The sequence below is a fragment of the Diadema antillarum genome, unplaced genomic scaffold (assembly GCF_040938485.1).
Source record: "Diadema antillarum isolate AM-2024a unplaced genomic scaffold, OU_Dant_1.0 seq00001107_RagTag, whole genome shotgun sequence".
Classification (NCBI taxonomy): domain Eukaryota; kingdom Metazoa; phylum Echinodermata; class Echinoidea; order Diadematoida; family Diadematidae; genus Diadema; species Diadema antillarum.
In genome coordinates this window covers 28693-47389 of record NW_027271923.1, presented here as the reverse complement: position 1 = coordinate 47389, position 18697 = coordinate 28693, and the positions used below count along the sequence as shown (strand labels likewise).

The window sequence follows — 18697 nt, the reverse complement described above, 5'->3', positions numbered from 1 at the left end:
TTTTATGCAACGGGGCCAGGAGATAAAATCAATTCATTCCTATCACACACACACTCAAACAAACTTGAAGAAAACCTCCCCATACATGGTTATCTGAACTTTTACATTAAACCCTTTCTTTCTTGAGTTTTATGTCTCCATAGACTTTGCACAAGACAGATTGGACTCCCATGGGCAATGACATGATGCACTACCTTTTCACATGAATTGTTGCCTGTAAACCTTAAAATTGTCCACTTTTTGGGTCAGCACTGCTTTTGATATAAATCATGACAAATGCATATTTCTCTCTGTCAAAAACAATGAATTGGAAATAGATGCATAGATTTATATGGCATACTTCAGTTTACAATTAGACTTGGTGTATTTTGGCAGACAGTAAATCAAGCAACAGACTGATGCTATTAAATCATTCGAAGTCATTTTTCTCTGTGAGCACAGTCCTCAGTAGTTTCTGGTAGTTAGCACATTTTCTTTTATTCTACAATAACATCATCAACAACAACAATACAATGTTGCAAAGTTCAAAGAGTTAGGATAACAGAAAAAACATAAATCACCCATATGAGATGGGTGGCTGGTAAGAAATAAAATGAGCATTCCTGGGACAAAGATAATAAACAAGACAAAAAAAATACATCTGCCTCTCTACCGCCCAAACTGGTATTAGTGCCATCTCACAGTCCCAGGTCTATTAAAGCATGGCAACTTTTATCTCCCTGGCTTTTCATATTGTGCTGTTCGGGCGGTATTATGCCTCCCTTAATATATTGGCTGACATAGGGGACAATGCGCGGAAGAATAGGAGCATATCAACAGGTTGATTGCATTTGATTCTGGATCACCGGTGTGATTTATCTATTGTGACCTGCAGCTACAAACCCACGGCAGACGACACGGAATCAATGCCAGCGCTATTCAGTGTAATATGGTTAATCATCGCTCGGGCTCTCCTTAGGCATCAACATGTCCCTTTCCGATGGGGGCTGGCGCCAACACGTTGTTGGCAATTCAAGCCCACACCTTACTACGTGATACAGCCGGTGATATATAAAGCAAATAACGCAGGGAGAGACACATTTGCTGGTTTTCATACCTAATGTTGAATCTGCAGAAATCTGGGGATAGCCTGTATAGCTCCTTTCGGATCAAAATAGCAGTTTTCAGGGCATCACAGTTTCCTATAACCAAAAATGGCTCTTTTAGCTTAAAATTGATTATTTTCTCTTTGATGGACTTGATAATAACTGCTATTCATAGTTTCTGACTGAATAAAAAGCCAAGATGTTGTTGTTGTTGTTGTTGTTGTTGTTGTTGTTGTGTGTGTGTATATATATATATATATATATATATATATATATATATATATATATATATATATATACAGTAAATGTCTGAAAAAAAGACTCTGGATAAAATGATGCTGATATCACTAATGAAAAATACTGTCTAGTTTGTTAGCCAAAATTATGACATAAATCAATAGAAAATAAAATATGCACAGTTAAATGCAGGAGTTTCTAGCAATTATTCTAATAGGGGTGAAAATGGCAACAAGAGAGATCATGATAATGGTTATAATTGTAAACATCACTTATATTACTTAAAAGTACTTCAATAAATTGGCATTACAGACATCATCGCTAACATTATCATTATCATGGCTATCAATTTGATGTTATGCATTAACTTTTTTCAATTAAAATTTCAAAAATGAGGTGCCGTGTTGTGTATCTACAGCTGTTGATACTTCTTAAATTCATTCACATAATGTGGACATGAAGACGGTCTTTGCATTGGCGGATGTACACATATGATTCACACACTTCTGTAGAAACTAATTTCAATAAATTGTCATTACTGACATCATAAGTAACATTACTATTATCATGACTATCAATTGATGTTATGCAATAACTTTTTGAAATTATACAGTATATGATTTCGAAAAGGAGGTGTAGCATTGTATATCTTCAGCTGCTGATTCTTCTGAATTCAATTCACATGGTATGGATCCAAGACGGTCTTCACATTGATGGATGTACACAAAAACACTCAGTCACTTCGGCAGAAACCGATTTGTGAGACTCTCACCTGACAGACAGTTGGAGCCGCACTCTCTGACTCAGCGACCAGAACATCATGAATGAATTGCGCGGAAAATTCCGAGTTCTCATCTCGCAGAACGGGCCGTCGTGCACCTCCGGGTCTGCGCAGTTGCACTCAAAGCCGCCGTTGAGGTAGTTTCGGCAGGTACCACCATGCTTGCAGACAGCATCTGTCGCACCAGAACAGCGACCTTTGCCCTTGTCCATTTCACAGTTTGTACCTAATGCAACAACAGAGAGAATTTTGTCGCACAATTTAAAGGACATATCAAATAGAAGTAACTAAACTTTGTAGTGAATATAATTTTTTTTTTTCAATTAAATAAACCCTAGTCCATTAAAGGAATGGTATAGTTTTGGTTGAGATGGGGATTCAGGTTTTGACTTTATGTGAGATAATTAGAAACCACTTTTATGAAATACAAAAGAGCATGCAATTCTAAGAGTGAGTAAAAGTTTATAAGATGAAAATCGATTTTGAAATATTCCAAAACAAAGTAAAACAAAGTGGTCCTAATAAAAGGTGGGACACATCTTTTATTAGGACCACTTTGTTCTGGATATCTCAGCCAATTTACAACTGATTTTCATCAAATAAACTTTTAATTCTTCATAGAATCATACGCTTTTAAACATTTCATATAAGTGGTTTCTGATTGTCTCACAAAAGTTAAAACCTGAATCTTCATCTCAACCAGAACTATACCATTCCTTTAAATTTCTATAACAACTTTTTTTTTGCTTATTTAGCTGTACAAAGAATTGTCATGGAGATACTTTATAAGCTGTATTGCATTCATCACCACAAAAGATAGATTTTAACAAATTATTTATTAGATAATTTATTGAGTGTAAATACCTATAATGTGATAAAAGTATCATGCTGCAGCAATCTGCATAACTGCACATTTTTTGACCTTCAATCATATCAATGATTTTTTTTTCTCTCCATAAGATACAATCGTTGCACACTCATGATGGATGAGTAATATCAGTGACCTCCACAATGTAAAGTTCATGTGACTCGCCAACCTTGAGTTACCCCCAGGATTATTGCTTTAGCTAGTGGTACTAAATCCACTCCATAGACATTAGCATAATGGAATGAGGAGAGGTATTTAGTGTAGTTTTGTTAATGTGACATGTATTCTTTCGAGGGAGGTATTCATCCATCTTTCCATAAGCCGCTCGATTCCAGGCAGTCGTAAAGACCATACTTGATGAGTTCATATTCCATATGTGCATGCCGTAAAGAGGCAATTACTAAAGGTTACGGAGTTGAGACAGAGGGACAATCTGCCGTTGGGCTTGAGACATCTCTGTAAGCTTGAGTTCAAACATTGCCCACATGTCTGCATTTGTGTGTATGTGTGTCTGTTTGTCTGTCCGAGTGTCGTGTGTGCGGAAAGTGAATTTTAGAATGAAAGGGCTTAATTTTATCAGGATTGAGTGGAAGACTGAGGTGGGGTGGGGAAAATTAAAGTCAAGAACTGTCACACTTGGCTAGAAAATGGAGGACGCTCCATGAAGCAGGTGACTGGAATGAATCTCACACCCTGGTAAACGGTGATGTTGAAGGCCGACTGGTCAAAGACAACCACACATCTAACCAGGTGTGCTGAATCGCCCTCCTCAAAGTATATACTGCTGCTTTCAGAGATGTACAATGGAGCTAGGTGATGAGTCATTCACGTCCACAATATCAAGAGAAACCGAGGTTACCTAATAATTGCAACTGCATCTCCGAGGGAAGACATTTTATAGACCAGCTCCTACCAAATTTTGCTGAGACGGTTTAAAAGTTTCATTTCCAGATCCCTGTGTTAGAATCGTACTCTCATTAAACCATGCCACCTGTCCATTGGGAGTCGTTAATGTCCACTGAAATATTGATAAGTGCAAAGGGCTGAGGAGGTTCATTCCCATACAGTATTTGAAGACAGAGCATTCTCTATTACATGACAAACTTCTCTTTGATATGCCAAGTAAACGGGGAAAAACACAAAAGATTATTTTCCTCAATTCATATTTCCGTGCTTCCGCTGTATTTGCTCATTATGCACCAGAGCTCAGGGCTTTTATTCACACAGCTTCCTGTGAAATTCCTCTCCCGAATCTGTGACATTTTCCCCTCGTGTAAGCGAACCCATGAACAGCATTTCACCTCCAATTCACCTATCTACAACATGTTGATTCCTTCTCTATCTCCCCTCCACCCTCCACCCCCCCCCCCTTCCAATAGTAGAGGTAGTCTCAATATTCAGCCACACAATAGCTGGCATGGAACGTCGCACTAAGCTGATAGCAAAGCCACTTCCACTCACTGATCATGCATATCACCTCCACATGCAATGCAGAGTAATATATCAATATCAAAAGCCATACCAACCTCATTGACACAGTATGCTATTGTGTATTGACTATGACAGCAATCTTGTCAGTAGCACCTTGTGTCAGGTCAACAAATCATTCTAAATCAGTATCTATTTATAAGGCAGTCAAACAGAAATAACAGGATATGGAATACAAACAATATCTTCTTTATAGCCTCTTCAAGTTCCATCATACCATCTCTGTCTGTGTACAGTCTTTTTGAGTACACTATAATTTCCAATTCTGGTCTCACATTGACAATCTGTATATTGGGGCTGCAGGTGAGACTAGCAGAGGTTTTTCTCTAGTCATGAAGATGCTTGGCATAGTGCATACCACAGCCAAGAGAGGGAGAAGAGATGCGGGCAGGGTTGAGATGCAATTTTGGCTCATTAACCATGGGGAGAGCCCACTGCTGTCCCACTATCAATCTTCCTCTCTCCCTTCATCTATCTCTTCCTCCTCTACCTTTCTCTCTCCATCTATCAATCTTTTTTGTTCATTCATTCTATCTCTCTTTTTTTATCCCTTCCTATAGATCTTTATGTGAAGTTAGTTCTCTCTTTTTCTGTATCTTACTTTCTTAATCTCTCCCTCTCCACTTCATCTTTTTCTTTCATTCCTCTTCCATTTCTATCACTCCCTCTCCTTCTTTCTCTCTGTCCATCTCTCTCTCTCTATCTCTGTCTGTTTCTCTTTATCTCCTCCCTTTCTCTCTCTCCATCCTTCCCAGAAGGACAGTTGGCTAATGGAGCAGGAATCCTCCACGGACATCTCACACTCCCAGGCATGGTTTCGCAAATGACCTGTGAGGATAGCGACTCTAGCTACACCGGTCGCCACGGAGACGGGATGAGGGAAGAGAGAGGAGATGGAGACGGAGATGGAGAGGAGAGGAAAGGGGATCGGTAGAAAAAAAATCAGGGGTGGGGCACGAATGTTTATCTCCTCGTCGGAATACAAGAGGATGATAATACAAACCGGAGGGGAAGTGATAGGGCATGGGTGGGATTATTGGCCACCTACTGCTGATGTGGATGAGATCCATCTGGACACTTTTTTTCCCAAAAAAAAAATTCAGTCTGAAGACACTCCTTGATGCTTCCACTTCTATGAAAGGGAAGACATTCAGCACTGGTGCCCAAATCTCAATCTAAAGCTGTCTGGCAAATCACGAATACACAAACAGTGTATTTGGTATCTTTTGGAAAAAGATATCGCATTTAAATATGCATGTATTTGTTTGTGTTTCAGCATTCATGGCATTAGGAGTTTGGAGTGAGTGAAGGGAGAAAATATGGAGGGAAGGAAAATGGAAGGTAGGAAGAAAAGGATGGATAAATGGATGAATATTAAACAAAGCGGTGAATTTGAGTGTGGGGGGCATCTCAACTTGCTTAGGCAATAACACGTCTGCTCAGGATGTTTGTCATGACTCTCTGGTCATTAATATGAATGAAGCTGACACGCACTCATTCATTTGATCAAAGCCCGTGGCAAAACATTAGATTAATCGTTGCAACCTCTAGGGGCAGTGCTACATTAGGAGGTGCGTAATGAATAATGTGGGAAGCACAGCTCTCCCCTCTACCCCCTCCCCCCTCATGAAAGAGCCAACTGTCAGAGGAAAAACATGTTGCTGACAGGTATAAACTCTTACACGGGGTCACTGCCTCATCACCATCATGGAATATAGATACATAACTTTGTTCGTCTTAAAATATAAAAGAAAATATACATCTCACCTTTTTTAAAGCTATATAATGTCGCTGGGGTAACAGGATAATGTCCTTGGGGTGACAAGATCTTGTGTCTCAAATTTTGGCCAAAATGACTTTATCTGATTAATGGTCAGATAATCAGTTAAGTGATGTCCTGTCCAAATCCTAGCTGTCTTACCCCAAAATGAAGCCACCACGGCATGTCAAAGGAAAGGCTATACCATTTGATATAGTGCTTTGGCTGTCATTTTTTTTTTTTTTTTGCTCTCCTGAACATTTGAGATTTTGTAGATATGAGGTCTTGTCGCCCCAGCAATGATAAGACATTTTTTCCAAGTGTTAACATTCCTTTCTTTGTGTTTCAATGCTAACTAGCAGACATCAGTGAGTTGGACTTTTTTCACCATCTGAAATGAGGAGGGAAAATCCCTAACAGGGAGCTTTTATCTAAAGGTTAATATATGACCATGTATGCATTGCAAAATTCACACATTCATCCTCAAAATCCAATATTAGCTGCTGGCTTCTAACCATGTGCTATCTTGCAACTATGCAGTGCATCATAATGAGCAAATAATGCTGCTAAATCTACACAGATAATCCATTCATCAAGTTGTATTATCTGTTTTCAAAGCACACATGTATCTGGTGAAAATGTGGGAGGGTATATCTACTGCAGATATTAAGTTTGTCGAGTGAGGCCAGCATCAGACGATATGAGATGCTGTGCCTAGATACTATGTTGCCTTGGCAACAGGAGGAGGGGGAAGGGGAGAAGGAAGGGGTAGAGAAGGGAGGGGGAGGGGTGATGGGTTGAACAACTCTTTCAGTGAGGAGTGATGATAGAATGTGATGTCACAAACAAATGGAACGGGTCAAAAAGATGGGATCGGCCAAGACGGGGATGGATCAAGTGCGGCGCGTCGGTTTTTGTTTGCACACATGGCGCTGCAATCAGATTATAAGATTTTCAAAATGTAATTACCTCAGATTTCTCCATCCTCTACTTATCTTACCCCACCCCCTAAAGAAAAAAGTGAGTCCATGATGTCTCATATTTTGTATGTCAGTTAATCCTTATTTGATTACCTACAGTAATGCAGACATGTTTTCATATCTTTTCTCTCTTTCTGTGTCTTTATATCCCCATTTTGCGTGTGTGTGTGTGTGTGTGTGTGTGTGTGTGTAGAGAGAGAGAGAGAGACTGTTATACTCTATATTACATGTGTAACATTACATGTGTATGAGCAATCCATCTACTGTACACAAAACAAAACAAAAACTATTTCAGAACTACTTCCAAATAGGGCCTAAATAGTAGTGATAAATCTGGCTAAATATAGAATGTCCATCTTGTGACAAAACTTGACATATATATTCTGCCCACACAAGTACAGAAAAATACCATTATGGGCTCATGAAGTATGTTCCAAGAGTGTTCTTCTCGCACACACACTCTCTCTCCCGGCATCCTTAGAGCCATTGCCAAGGCAGGAGGAGCTAATATTTTGGAGGAGGGGTAAATGTTTGTGCTTTCCACTAATAACAGGAAATTAAAGTTTGCCCTCTACGCAGGCGGAGTATCTCTCACGGGCAACTGTTTGATCAGCGCAAGATAGGAGTGTCTCCGTGGGGAAGACGAAGACCCTGAGTTCTAGATGCACTGGAGGAGTGCAAAAACATCAACACATTAGGCCAATCCCTTCTTCTATCTTCATCTCTCTATCTCTCTTTCTCTATCTATCTATCCATCAATTTATATGTCTGTCTATCTATCTATCTATCTATCTATCTATCTACCTATCTATTTATCTATCTATCTACCTATCTGTCTATCTATCTGTCTATCTATCTGTCTATCTATTTTTCAATCTATCTATTTCTCTCATTATCTATCTATACATCTATTCATATATCTCTCTTTCTCTATCCCTGTATCAATCTCTTTCTTGTTACCTATCGCAAAATATATTCATGAAGCTAATCTCTCCATTTCCCTCTCAATATCTATATATCCAGGAAAAAACCTGATTTCTATACTCAGGAACAAGCACATCTATCTCTCTTTTTCTATCTATCTATCTATCTATCTATCTACCTGTTTATCTATCTATTTATCAATCTATCTGTCTATCTATCTATCTGTCTATCTATTTCTCAATTTATCTCTCCCTCCTCATCCATCTATATATCTATTCATATATCTCTCTTTCTCTATCCCTGTATCAATCTCTCCCTTGTTACCTATATAATATATCCATCACAAAATATATTCATCTATCACAAAATATATTTATCTATTACAAAATATATTCATGAAGCTAATCTCTCCCTTTCTGTCTCAATATCTATATATCCAGGAAAAGACCTGATTTCTATATTCAACCACAAGTACATGAAGAAGAAATCAAAATAAAATGGATTGTTGGGGCATTGTTTCATCAGGGTAAGAATTACACTTGTAAAAATGAACAAGGACCATGGGATATAGTTTAAGAATGTAAGTAAAGATCATAATTAAGGCTACGGCATGCACACACACACACACACACACACAATAAGAGTTAAGAGCATTCTGACCTCCTTATCTTAGTTCTTCACTTCAGTCACTAAAGGCATATCAAATAGCTAACTTTGCACATATAGTTCAATGTATATATGACAACATAGGTTCTTCTTTCGTCTGTTCAACATTGTATGCTTTTTTTAAATTCATATTTCAAACTTCATGAGGGGCGTCTGGTACCATTTATACTACATTACCCTAAATAGTTTACGTCTCGGGATGCACAAAACAAACTATAGAGGGCAGATAATGATACACACACACAAGCCGCCGCATGCCTTCCTACCAGAATATGCACTCTACTGATGATCACATAAATTGAAGTTTTATTGCAGATGACTCAACCGCTAGGAAAACGGTGTCAATTTGCGATAAATTACGCTTGGAAATCTATTACTTGCTTGGTGGATATCTTTTGTTGTGCCGACAAGACATGGTTGCAAACATATAGTCACAGAAAAGAAAAAAAAAATAGTTTAAATGAAATTAATGTGCCCAGCAACATATTAATTAACAAGTAGCCAACGTTCCTCCATGGGAGGGAAATAAATTACAGGGTGACTTTGAAAATCTGCCCAGCGCTGCTAAAGAATTTGTTGTCATGCCAACAACTGTGACAGAACGGGTGATAAATTTCATCACCAAGAAAGGCATTAAACCTGATAAACTTGTAGAAAACAAAGAAACAGCCAAATTCTTTCAACAAAAAAAAGGAGTAAAGATATCAATAATCACTCCAGAAATGTCATCACCTTTTATATCACTACCAAAAATGACAAAGAGCAAGAGGACTTTGATGTGCATCCATGATTCCTTGTTTATTGGAAGAAACATTAATCAAAGTGACTGCTTGTAAAGTTTCGGTATTATTTTTTTTTCTTTTCCATGCACCCATTACAAGGGATTACCAGCAAATCTCACTGGCTGTCACAAGTCTTCTCTGGGCTTATCCCACATAATGTGGAGTCTCACTTTCTCCGCCTGACTGGCACCTCTACCTTTCCTTTCTCTTTCTATCTTCTTCGCAAAGAAGAATACGGTTGCTAAGCAACACTTCATGCATACAGTCATTGTTGCATCCATGGAGGTGCACTGGATTTCCATACACAAGGTCAAAAGAAAAACACTGTTCAGACGTGGTAATATTTCTGAGCATATACTGTAAGTCTCACTTAACTTTTAGGAAACACTTACAAAAATGCTTTATTCTTTGGTATCTTACAGTGTCTATAAAACAAATAAGGCCTAAATTTCTAAAATACTGCTTATGACCAAATCCTTCTATATTTCTTCTTCCTCTTCCTCAAAGACATAGAGAAGGAAAGAGAGAGATGTTTGGCAGAGGGAGATAGAGAGAAGAGCAACACTTCTGTACAAAGAGCAGAGGATCATTTCGTCTCTCATCAAGACCCTCGCCTTGAACAAACCCATAGGAGCCTTGGGGGTATTAGCAGACTCTGCCCATCTATCCACATCTTCTGTCCTTCTCTTTTCCCTCCCCTTCCCTCATCCTCTCCCACCCCCATCTCTCTTTCAGAGATCACCTACATCATCGCTCACTATCTACACATGGCACATCCCCCCAACACGTACAAACGCACAAGGCGTGTTGCTTTACTGACCGACACACAGTACACATTCCTTCTCCCTCCATCTACATCATTTTCTCTCTCTCGCACTCTTTGACAAGTTCACTCTCACCAAATTTCGTGAAAAGTTCTCTCTCTCTCACGGTCAACTTAAAAAAAGTGTTGCGACCCATTTCTAACAGTGACTTATGATAAGTGGTATCCATCACCCACAAGACGGAATACCTGGCAAAACCGTCACCACAACCAAAGAATATTTCACTATTCATACAAAACCCAAATAGAAGAGATTATGCACTATTTCTCATAAAATGGATGCCGTACTGGAAGCCAAGTCTTTACTCTATTTTGTTGATAGTTTGTAATTCTCAAATGAACTTTTCTCTTCCTGGAAATGGATGCTTTTTTGATGATGAGCAGAAACTTAATCCTCCCACCCCCACCCTCCCCCACAATCCCATCCTGCTGAAAAATATATATCTCTATCTTTCCTTTTGTCTATTCTTAGCAGTTGTGATTGCAGAGAAACATGATGATGAATGTGGCATGGGCTGGCCGAAAATGAAGTCTTATACAGAGACTCATCTTCATCGCACCAACCCATCCATCTTTGCTCTCGCTCACTCTCCATTTCTTCCTCTGTTTTGGCTTCTTTTTTTCCCCTCCTCCTTCTTGGAGGACACCCATCGCTGCTGTCTGTCTTGTTTCTTGCCTTCCGAAACCCATCCGAAAAACAAATGCAAACCCCGCTTTTGCCCACACAGGCCCAATCTTTGTTTTGGCTTGATAAATGAGGGGTATTTAACGGGCTGATGTGGCAGCCCATCACGGCAGAATATTGCCTCCTCCGCCGAATACTTGTTTCCAAATCGACCGACAGGCAACGGCCGGATTGAGTGTCGTCAACACGAGAGCGCAATCACTGTTGGCGATGCTGCGTGCGTCATGAATCATTCTCGCACACGAGGAGCCCAAACACATTTTGGAATGTCCAGCTTTTGAGGGGGAAAAATGAATGCTTGCTAATTCAATTTGTTGCACAAGACTCTAATTGTGTGGCAAATGAATTCTACCTCTGGGAGAGTCGCTTTATATTTCATCCAGTTATTAGCGCAAATAATGCACATATCATTACTCTCGTTTACATGAGTCAACCCACTGTCTCCCACGATATGGCTCCTTCCAATGTATTTGACTCATAGCATACCAGGTTCCTTAATCCAAACGGTTAGCCTTGCAGTGAGGTATGTAAGAACTACTTAAATCAGTATCAATTGCAAGAGCTTGGGGAAATTACTCACACATACATATAAACACATACACACACACTAAAAAAATAAAAGAGGAATTGTAAGAATCCCTTCGTTAGACAAGGTTGCTTCAAAGGCAAAATGACTTTCAGGGTGATATTTACCATTAATATCACGGACAGATTAGTTTTTCATTATTGTTACTGGAGATTTCTAATATCAAAATATCTAGTCCCATACATCCACATCTGTGTTGGTACACTTTAGAATATAAAGTCTTTTGGAAGTTTTGCATTTTTTCTAACATCTTTGATACTGACCCACACAAGAGCGAATGATATCAATCCTACAAAAATGATGAACAAAAGAAAAAACTGCAAGACAGTTTCAAACAAATAAAAAGAGAAAATGTAAAAGAAAAAAAAACATGAAGAAAAGAGCTTGTAGCATTAACCAAGTTCTACTCATGTGTATGCTATATCGGTGGAAACATTTGTGTACACAGGACTGCTGTTCCTTCCCATGTAACTGAGACGCGGAAAGCATGCTGTCATTTACTTTCCAGGTCTGAGATGCTAAATTTACACATTTCCAACCTCCCCATCCAAACAGCCGAGGAAACTCTAGCCTTTAATCAAGTCAAATTCTTTTTCTCTCTCCACCCTTCACCTCCGATGCGGCTCAGTATTTTGTTACAAGTGCAGAATGCAGTCTGTGAAGTCTTCTTGGCTGGTAGAGGGCTTTAGTGATTAAATTTGGGAACTCAGAGGAAAGAACATCTCGCAAAAAATATGGAGGATGCAGATAGCACAGAGAACAGGCATCAGTCCCTGCATGAAATACCCCGGTACTTGTCAATTCAGAATTAGTACACTATGAAATTGAAAACAGGCTTGTGGTATTCACAAAAAAGGCAATCTAAAATGATGACTGATGCATAAATATTTCAGAAGAGAATGACTGTTTCAATGCAATGTCTGAATCTGGATGACTTCATCATCCTAAAAAAAAAAAAAAAAAAAAAAAATGTCCAACCAGACATGTTCATTCTTATTTCACATTAGGAAGGCACCATGAGTGTAGACTGGCAATGAACAAAATTACTGATGAATACAAATCAATAGCTTTTTTACACAGACAAAATAATTTGTTCATCAGTGAAAATTTATTTTAGACTGCCCACAAATGGACTTTCTGTGACCATTTCAAAGAAATTTTCTATATCAGGGATATATTATATCTGTAGCAGAGGTTTCAATGCACTGAAGGTAGCATCAATGTCTTCTATTTCTACTACTTGATGTCTGCAGATTGTCAATAAGGACCAATAGAAAAGCAACATCAAATAATGAAAACTCAGTCTGCTCAATAATTTGTAATCATGTGTTTCCCCCAGTACAGGAAATCTTCACAGGGGCAAATAGTAGATACGATGGATGTCCAATAGTCCCCCAATTACCATCACAAAACTGAAGGTAAGAGTTTGATACTCTAGGGGGCCAGAGTTTGCCTTTGTCATGATCCTTCTCACAATTGGATGATCTCAGCAGCGATACGACAGGTTCGCTGAGGACTCCATCACCCCTCCGAAAAGTGTCTCGGGCCAAACATAAACTCCGGGCCTAAAACTACTTTGAAGAAGAGCGAAAACACGATGGTAATTTGAGCAGCACCCCTCTCCCCTTTCCCCTCCTGACTTGTGGGAATTACCGAAAGTGTCGAATTTTAGCAAGGCAAACATTCGCACTTCTCCAGTTTCGCCTCGCCTCGGTCCCCGGCACATCGCCCGCATCTTCTTTATAGAGAGGAGGGGGCAAAAGAGTCCCCTCCAGAAATGGGACGTCATGAATGGCTAGAGCAACAAAGGGGATAGTCTGAACCAACAAAGACACGGGAGCTCGGGAAACAATCTGGCTGCCCCCTTTCCCCCCTGTTTGGCCAGCACTGGTCGGACGTAATCCTCAATCCCCCTTCCCCCTGCTACGCGATAAACCGATTGGAAGCAGATTTTAGGGCAATAGGCGCCACCACGGAATGAGGGAGTGTGGGGTAGTGAAGGGAATATTTTGAGCTGAAGTGTATATACATTGTCAACGCCCAACATTTCTATACAGCAATACAGATGACCAGTTACAAAATCCATATAAATCATTGGTTGATAGCAGCGCAGAGAGCGTTCTGTTCTGTTTCTCACAGTTGACATAATACAACTTCTCAGTCATATACCGGTGATCTAATTTATGAAATCTAATTCAACAGGGCCCAATAATTTCAGTGTTTGCATTTCCTGGTTTTTATGCACTTCTACTTTTCATTGAAACTAGCAACAAACATTTACTTCTGCTTAGAAACTACAAAGAAATGTGCTTTAAATGACTACTGTAAAACATGAAATATTTGCGGCACGAAATTTTCGCGAATTGGAGCCGACGGCCTTTTTCGTGGCAAGAAATTTTCGCGAATTGCCTCTTGCGTTCAATGCATATAGTGTAGATAAGAAAATTCGCGTGCATTTTAATTTCGCGAATCTTGGCGCTCGCGAAATTCGCGAAATTAAAATGCACGCCAACATTTCTCGTTTTCCAGTAATCGTTGATTGTTTTTCTTTAAATTGACATTTTAATGTTAGATATACACACTTGAGTATCATAATACTAATTGGCAAGTTTTCTTTTCAGTGTTGACACTCAACTCAAATAATGCCGATTTGAACTGTAAATTGAAAACAAGCGCAAGAGATAAAGTGACATCAATGTACTTTTCACACTTACAATGCAAGGAAAGCTAAACACTTTACAGAGTGTGAACCAACCTTCTTCACAGACAGTGAATGAAGGGGAACGCCACACTGGCATTTTCGCAATTCTATCTATGGAAAGCAGCATATATATCGCACCCCGTAAAGCTGCACGCATACATTGACCACAATCCACTTCCATTTGTGAGTAGGCAAGAGACAAAAGAGCAAGATTTTTTTTTCTGTCACCCATCTCACAATTGCCTGCTGTCCTTATCTCTCTCATTCATAGCTCCCAGATATTTGAGCAGATGCGGTCATTTGTCTCGACGCATTGAAAGTGGCATGTTCTTCTTCTTGGGGCAGTGTCGCACTTGAAGCTTAATTCCCTTCCTTACCCTCTTCTCTCCTTCTTCCCTTTACTAGGAACAGATCATTTGAATATATTTTAAAGTATATAGAATATATATGCACATATATACATATATATTTCTATTACTGTAAAAGTGGACATTTTCATGTGAGCAATTTATTGTGCTCTGCCAGGTAAGATGAACTTTGTATGTTTTTAATTCCATGGAATCAATACACTAATTACTGGAACATATGGCATGCCAAAATCTTTGTGTGCTTTTATTTTCAAGCTAGCTTCTGGTTACGCAAAATTTCCACACTGTGAAAATTTCCACTTTTACAGTATTATTTTTTAAATTTCCTTTGGGACAGAAAAGATATTCTCGTGTAGGAAAAGAGGTCCACAAAAACAGACAAAATAATATCCATTTCAATAGGATCACACTTGCAAAATGAAAATCAGATAGATTCTGATAGAGATAGATCAGAAAATTCCCACTGTGCACAGCCATCCAGCAGGCTGAAATGCATTTGGCAGTAATCACTGCCTTAGCACAAATCTATAAAAAAAAAACTTGAAATATGCATCATTGGCCATTCCTACAAATTAACTTGCTTTTTGAAAAAAATTATCTTTAAATCTAGATAATGTCAAAGGAACTTAGAAGTGTACTAGACAGTGTTAGGACACTTAAAGGCCGCCAACACAAATGCCATCCATCCATTTATTTGGAAGAAACAATTACAGCTAATCAGAATATCATATGGAAAGGACAGTCAGGGGAATCATAATAACCTTACATAATACTGAAGAGCCATAGTTTATTAAATTGTTTTATTGGATAATCTGAAAAAAAAAATCATGGAAAACATCTTATCTTTCAATTGCTGCTACCTTTCCAAAGGAAAACTGAACTGCAGGTGAGATAATTTTGCAGGTTATAAAAAGTGTCTTACTGTGGTAATTGTATACAGGACTTGTACAAATGTCAATTGTTGCATTCCCTTCTAAAATACTTACAGACTTCAATTTGACCACTGTATTACATTCAGCTTTGTCATAAATTAACCTTTTGTTTGCTGGATATAAGGTGTATCACACATGAATTCTGCAGAAAATGACTAGTCTTCAGAGGCAAAGGGTTCATGTAAAAACGGGGTGGCGCGATAATGTTCTCATCAGATGTGGCAAGCAGTGAGCCCAAAAATGGACAGGTAAGCTCAGCATTCTCGTCACATACAGCCCGATAATTTGCTAAGTGGAGAACGCCTGGGGGGCACCGCGGTTGTCATCAATAACAACAATCATCTGTAGAGTTTCATCAAGCATGCGGATCACTGCTCGTCAATTACAGATCACGGCGAAGTTCGGGCGCGACCGCATCCCTCAACTCCAGGGCTGAGATCTACCCATGAGCGACATCCTCCATCCAACATCCACCCTCTGGAAGAAGATGAATGTGCTGGGAAGGCAATTGTGTTCCCTCCCAGTTGGACAGTAAGTACATTGGGCGACATGATGTCAAACACAGAAGCTCCCTATGTTTGAGAGACAATTTTTTTTGAGATGTCGACGTAAGGGAGGAACTCCTGCAAGTAGCATGATGAGCAAGTTACGTGAAATTCCACAACAGATGTCAACAGGCATGAATGTATTGTGAAAATAATGATGATGACGAATAATTGCCATGGATGTTCATGAGTTGCCACTCTGGCTCGGCCATCATGCTCAAAGTGTGTGAAAAATCACTGCACAGCACATGAAAGGAAGCTACCATGAAGGCAAAAGCTCAATGCACTATTGAATGAGGAGGGCATTATGTATTGAGAGTACAGACAGGTGTTTTGGAGATGGAGAGGATATCTCACGTGAATTACAGACAGGATTCTCTACAAACATGTGACCTTTCACCCCACATTATCATGGCTTGGGAATGATGGCACTGGGACAAAATTTGAACCACTGCTGGCTAGAACAGAGATTATACTTCATGTATAAGTTATGAAACATTCATGATTTGCACTGAATACTGAATGCTAAAAGCACAACAATGTACAAAAAATACACAGATTTATCTTTCTTACTCCACATTTTCTTATTAAAACTTTAATGTGCACAAAAAAAAATGTGTGTAAGTCAATGTGAAACTCATGAGGTCATGATATCACCACCTTGTCTTAATTTCACTTGTGGTTGCTACTAAAATTAACATTTTGTGGGGAAAAAATGCAAAACTTTCGAATGCATTCATTTTCTTTCTTGAAATATTTAAAAAAATCACTACCTCTTTGTGTGTTTGACTTTCCTCATTACACTGAAGCCAACATGGGGTAAAATTGCACATTAATGCTTGCTCTTCACTGCAGTTAATCCCATAGCATTTTTTTTAGATAACAGGAACATGAAAAAAATTAAATGATATGGGCTTGAATGTGGGCATCATTATTGGAGATATGACAAAGAGCAGCCGCCATTGATGACAAAACTTTTCACGAAAGCCCATCAGCAGCACACACGCATGTTGGAAAGATGAAAGGTCCCGCCCCACAGAATGTGCTAAATTGCATGAAAATCTATGATACGATAGAACGCAGAAAACTGGGCCATGAATTGGCAAGGGACGGGATGGCTACTGAAAGTGGGGCAATGGGTCCGACAGCTTTACACGCTGTTAGGAGGAGTAATTAGAACGTAGCTCTCTTGGATTTGCAAGGAGAAATGTTCTGCAGTGTCTTCACCTATAGATGAGCTTTTGTGAGTCATCAACCTCTTTTGGCTCCACAACAATTGTCCCTCATACTTGAGGATGACCAACAGCTCTAGATTACTTTTTAGCTCCCATTGTGTCAAGTTTGAAAGAATGGCTGATGAGGCTTTAACTCTACATTACACAGAGTTTATGTGAATCTGCTCCCCCATTTGCGCTCGGCCTGAGAACAGCCATACACCATTTGTCCAAGCAATATGCAGAATTAGGTACTACTGTAGTCACTTTATCCTACAGATTTTGGAATATACTCACTCAGGCTGTTTGAAAATCTTAATTATGTTTTCAAAATTAGTACAATGATTTCACTACCCATTCCACTATCTTAAATCACACACAAACACACAGACACACACACAGGAATTTGACCATGATTACCTTCCACACATTTACTGATTCATATGTTCACTAGGAAAACAACATGATCCAAAGGACCCTGGTTTGATTTCCAAGTTTCACTGAGCAATGTTGTGTGTAATCATACTGTCCCCCCTAGTAACAGGCTAAACGCTCTGTCCCTCAGATAGGACATAAAATGGAGGTCCCTTGTGCGACAGAGTCACAACTCGTGCACGTAAAAAAAAGATCCCGCTTCATTTATTCATCGCAAAGAGCAGGGTGTTTAAGTGGTCCCACCTTACATCCAACTGGACCCATGGAAGACCAGCTATTGCAGCTGAATATGGGCTATCCAGCCCTCTTCACAGATGGAAATGAAACAAACAAACAAGCAAACAAACAAACAAAACATCAACTCATCATCTCTGGCTAACAATTTCGTAAGACTGAAGGCATAGTGGGGTGCCTCTTAACTTGTATTTGGAAGATCTATCTTATGCAACTATGGCATATGAGCATGTTAGCAGAGTTTTGAGGGTGGTGTACCCTGGGCCATATCTCTCTAAACAGGGATGTACGTGATGAGCATAGCTGAGCAGTTTCTACCCTCAGTCAATGCGATTGCAAGCATCATTAAAGAGCCCTCTGGAGGGCAGCCAGAAGGGGGAAGGGAATGACGAGAGATGAAGAGGACGGGAAGGGCCCCTTCGATTTTCCCTCTTTATCCTTCTTTGAGAGGTGGGACGGGTCGCAGGGTTCCTTGCTCCTCTTTCTTTCGGCATGCAAAAAAGTACTTCTTTTAAAAAAGACTAATAAATCAACCCCATGGAAGAGCTGAACTGGTGCTGTGTGATGGTGGTTAATATTTGATAGTCGTTGTGTGATTATAGGC

The 18697-nt window shown here is 39.4% G+C and overlaps 1 protein-coding gene across 1 annotated transcript in view; it reads right to left on the bottom strand.

Moving 5' to 3' along the window:
- LOC139743812 (cadherin EGF LAG seven-pass G-type receptor 1-like) overlaps nucleotides 1–18697 on the bottom strand; it is a 98101-nt gene that overhangs the window by 55813 nt on the left and 23591 nt on the right. Inside the window, exon 2 of the mRNA XM_071654268.1 lies at nucleotides 2095–2329. Within this exon, the coding sequence (XP_071510369.1) occupies nucleotides 2095–2329 (235 nt within the window). The remainder of the gene's footprint in view (nucleotides 1–2094; nucleotides 2330–18697) is intronic.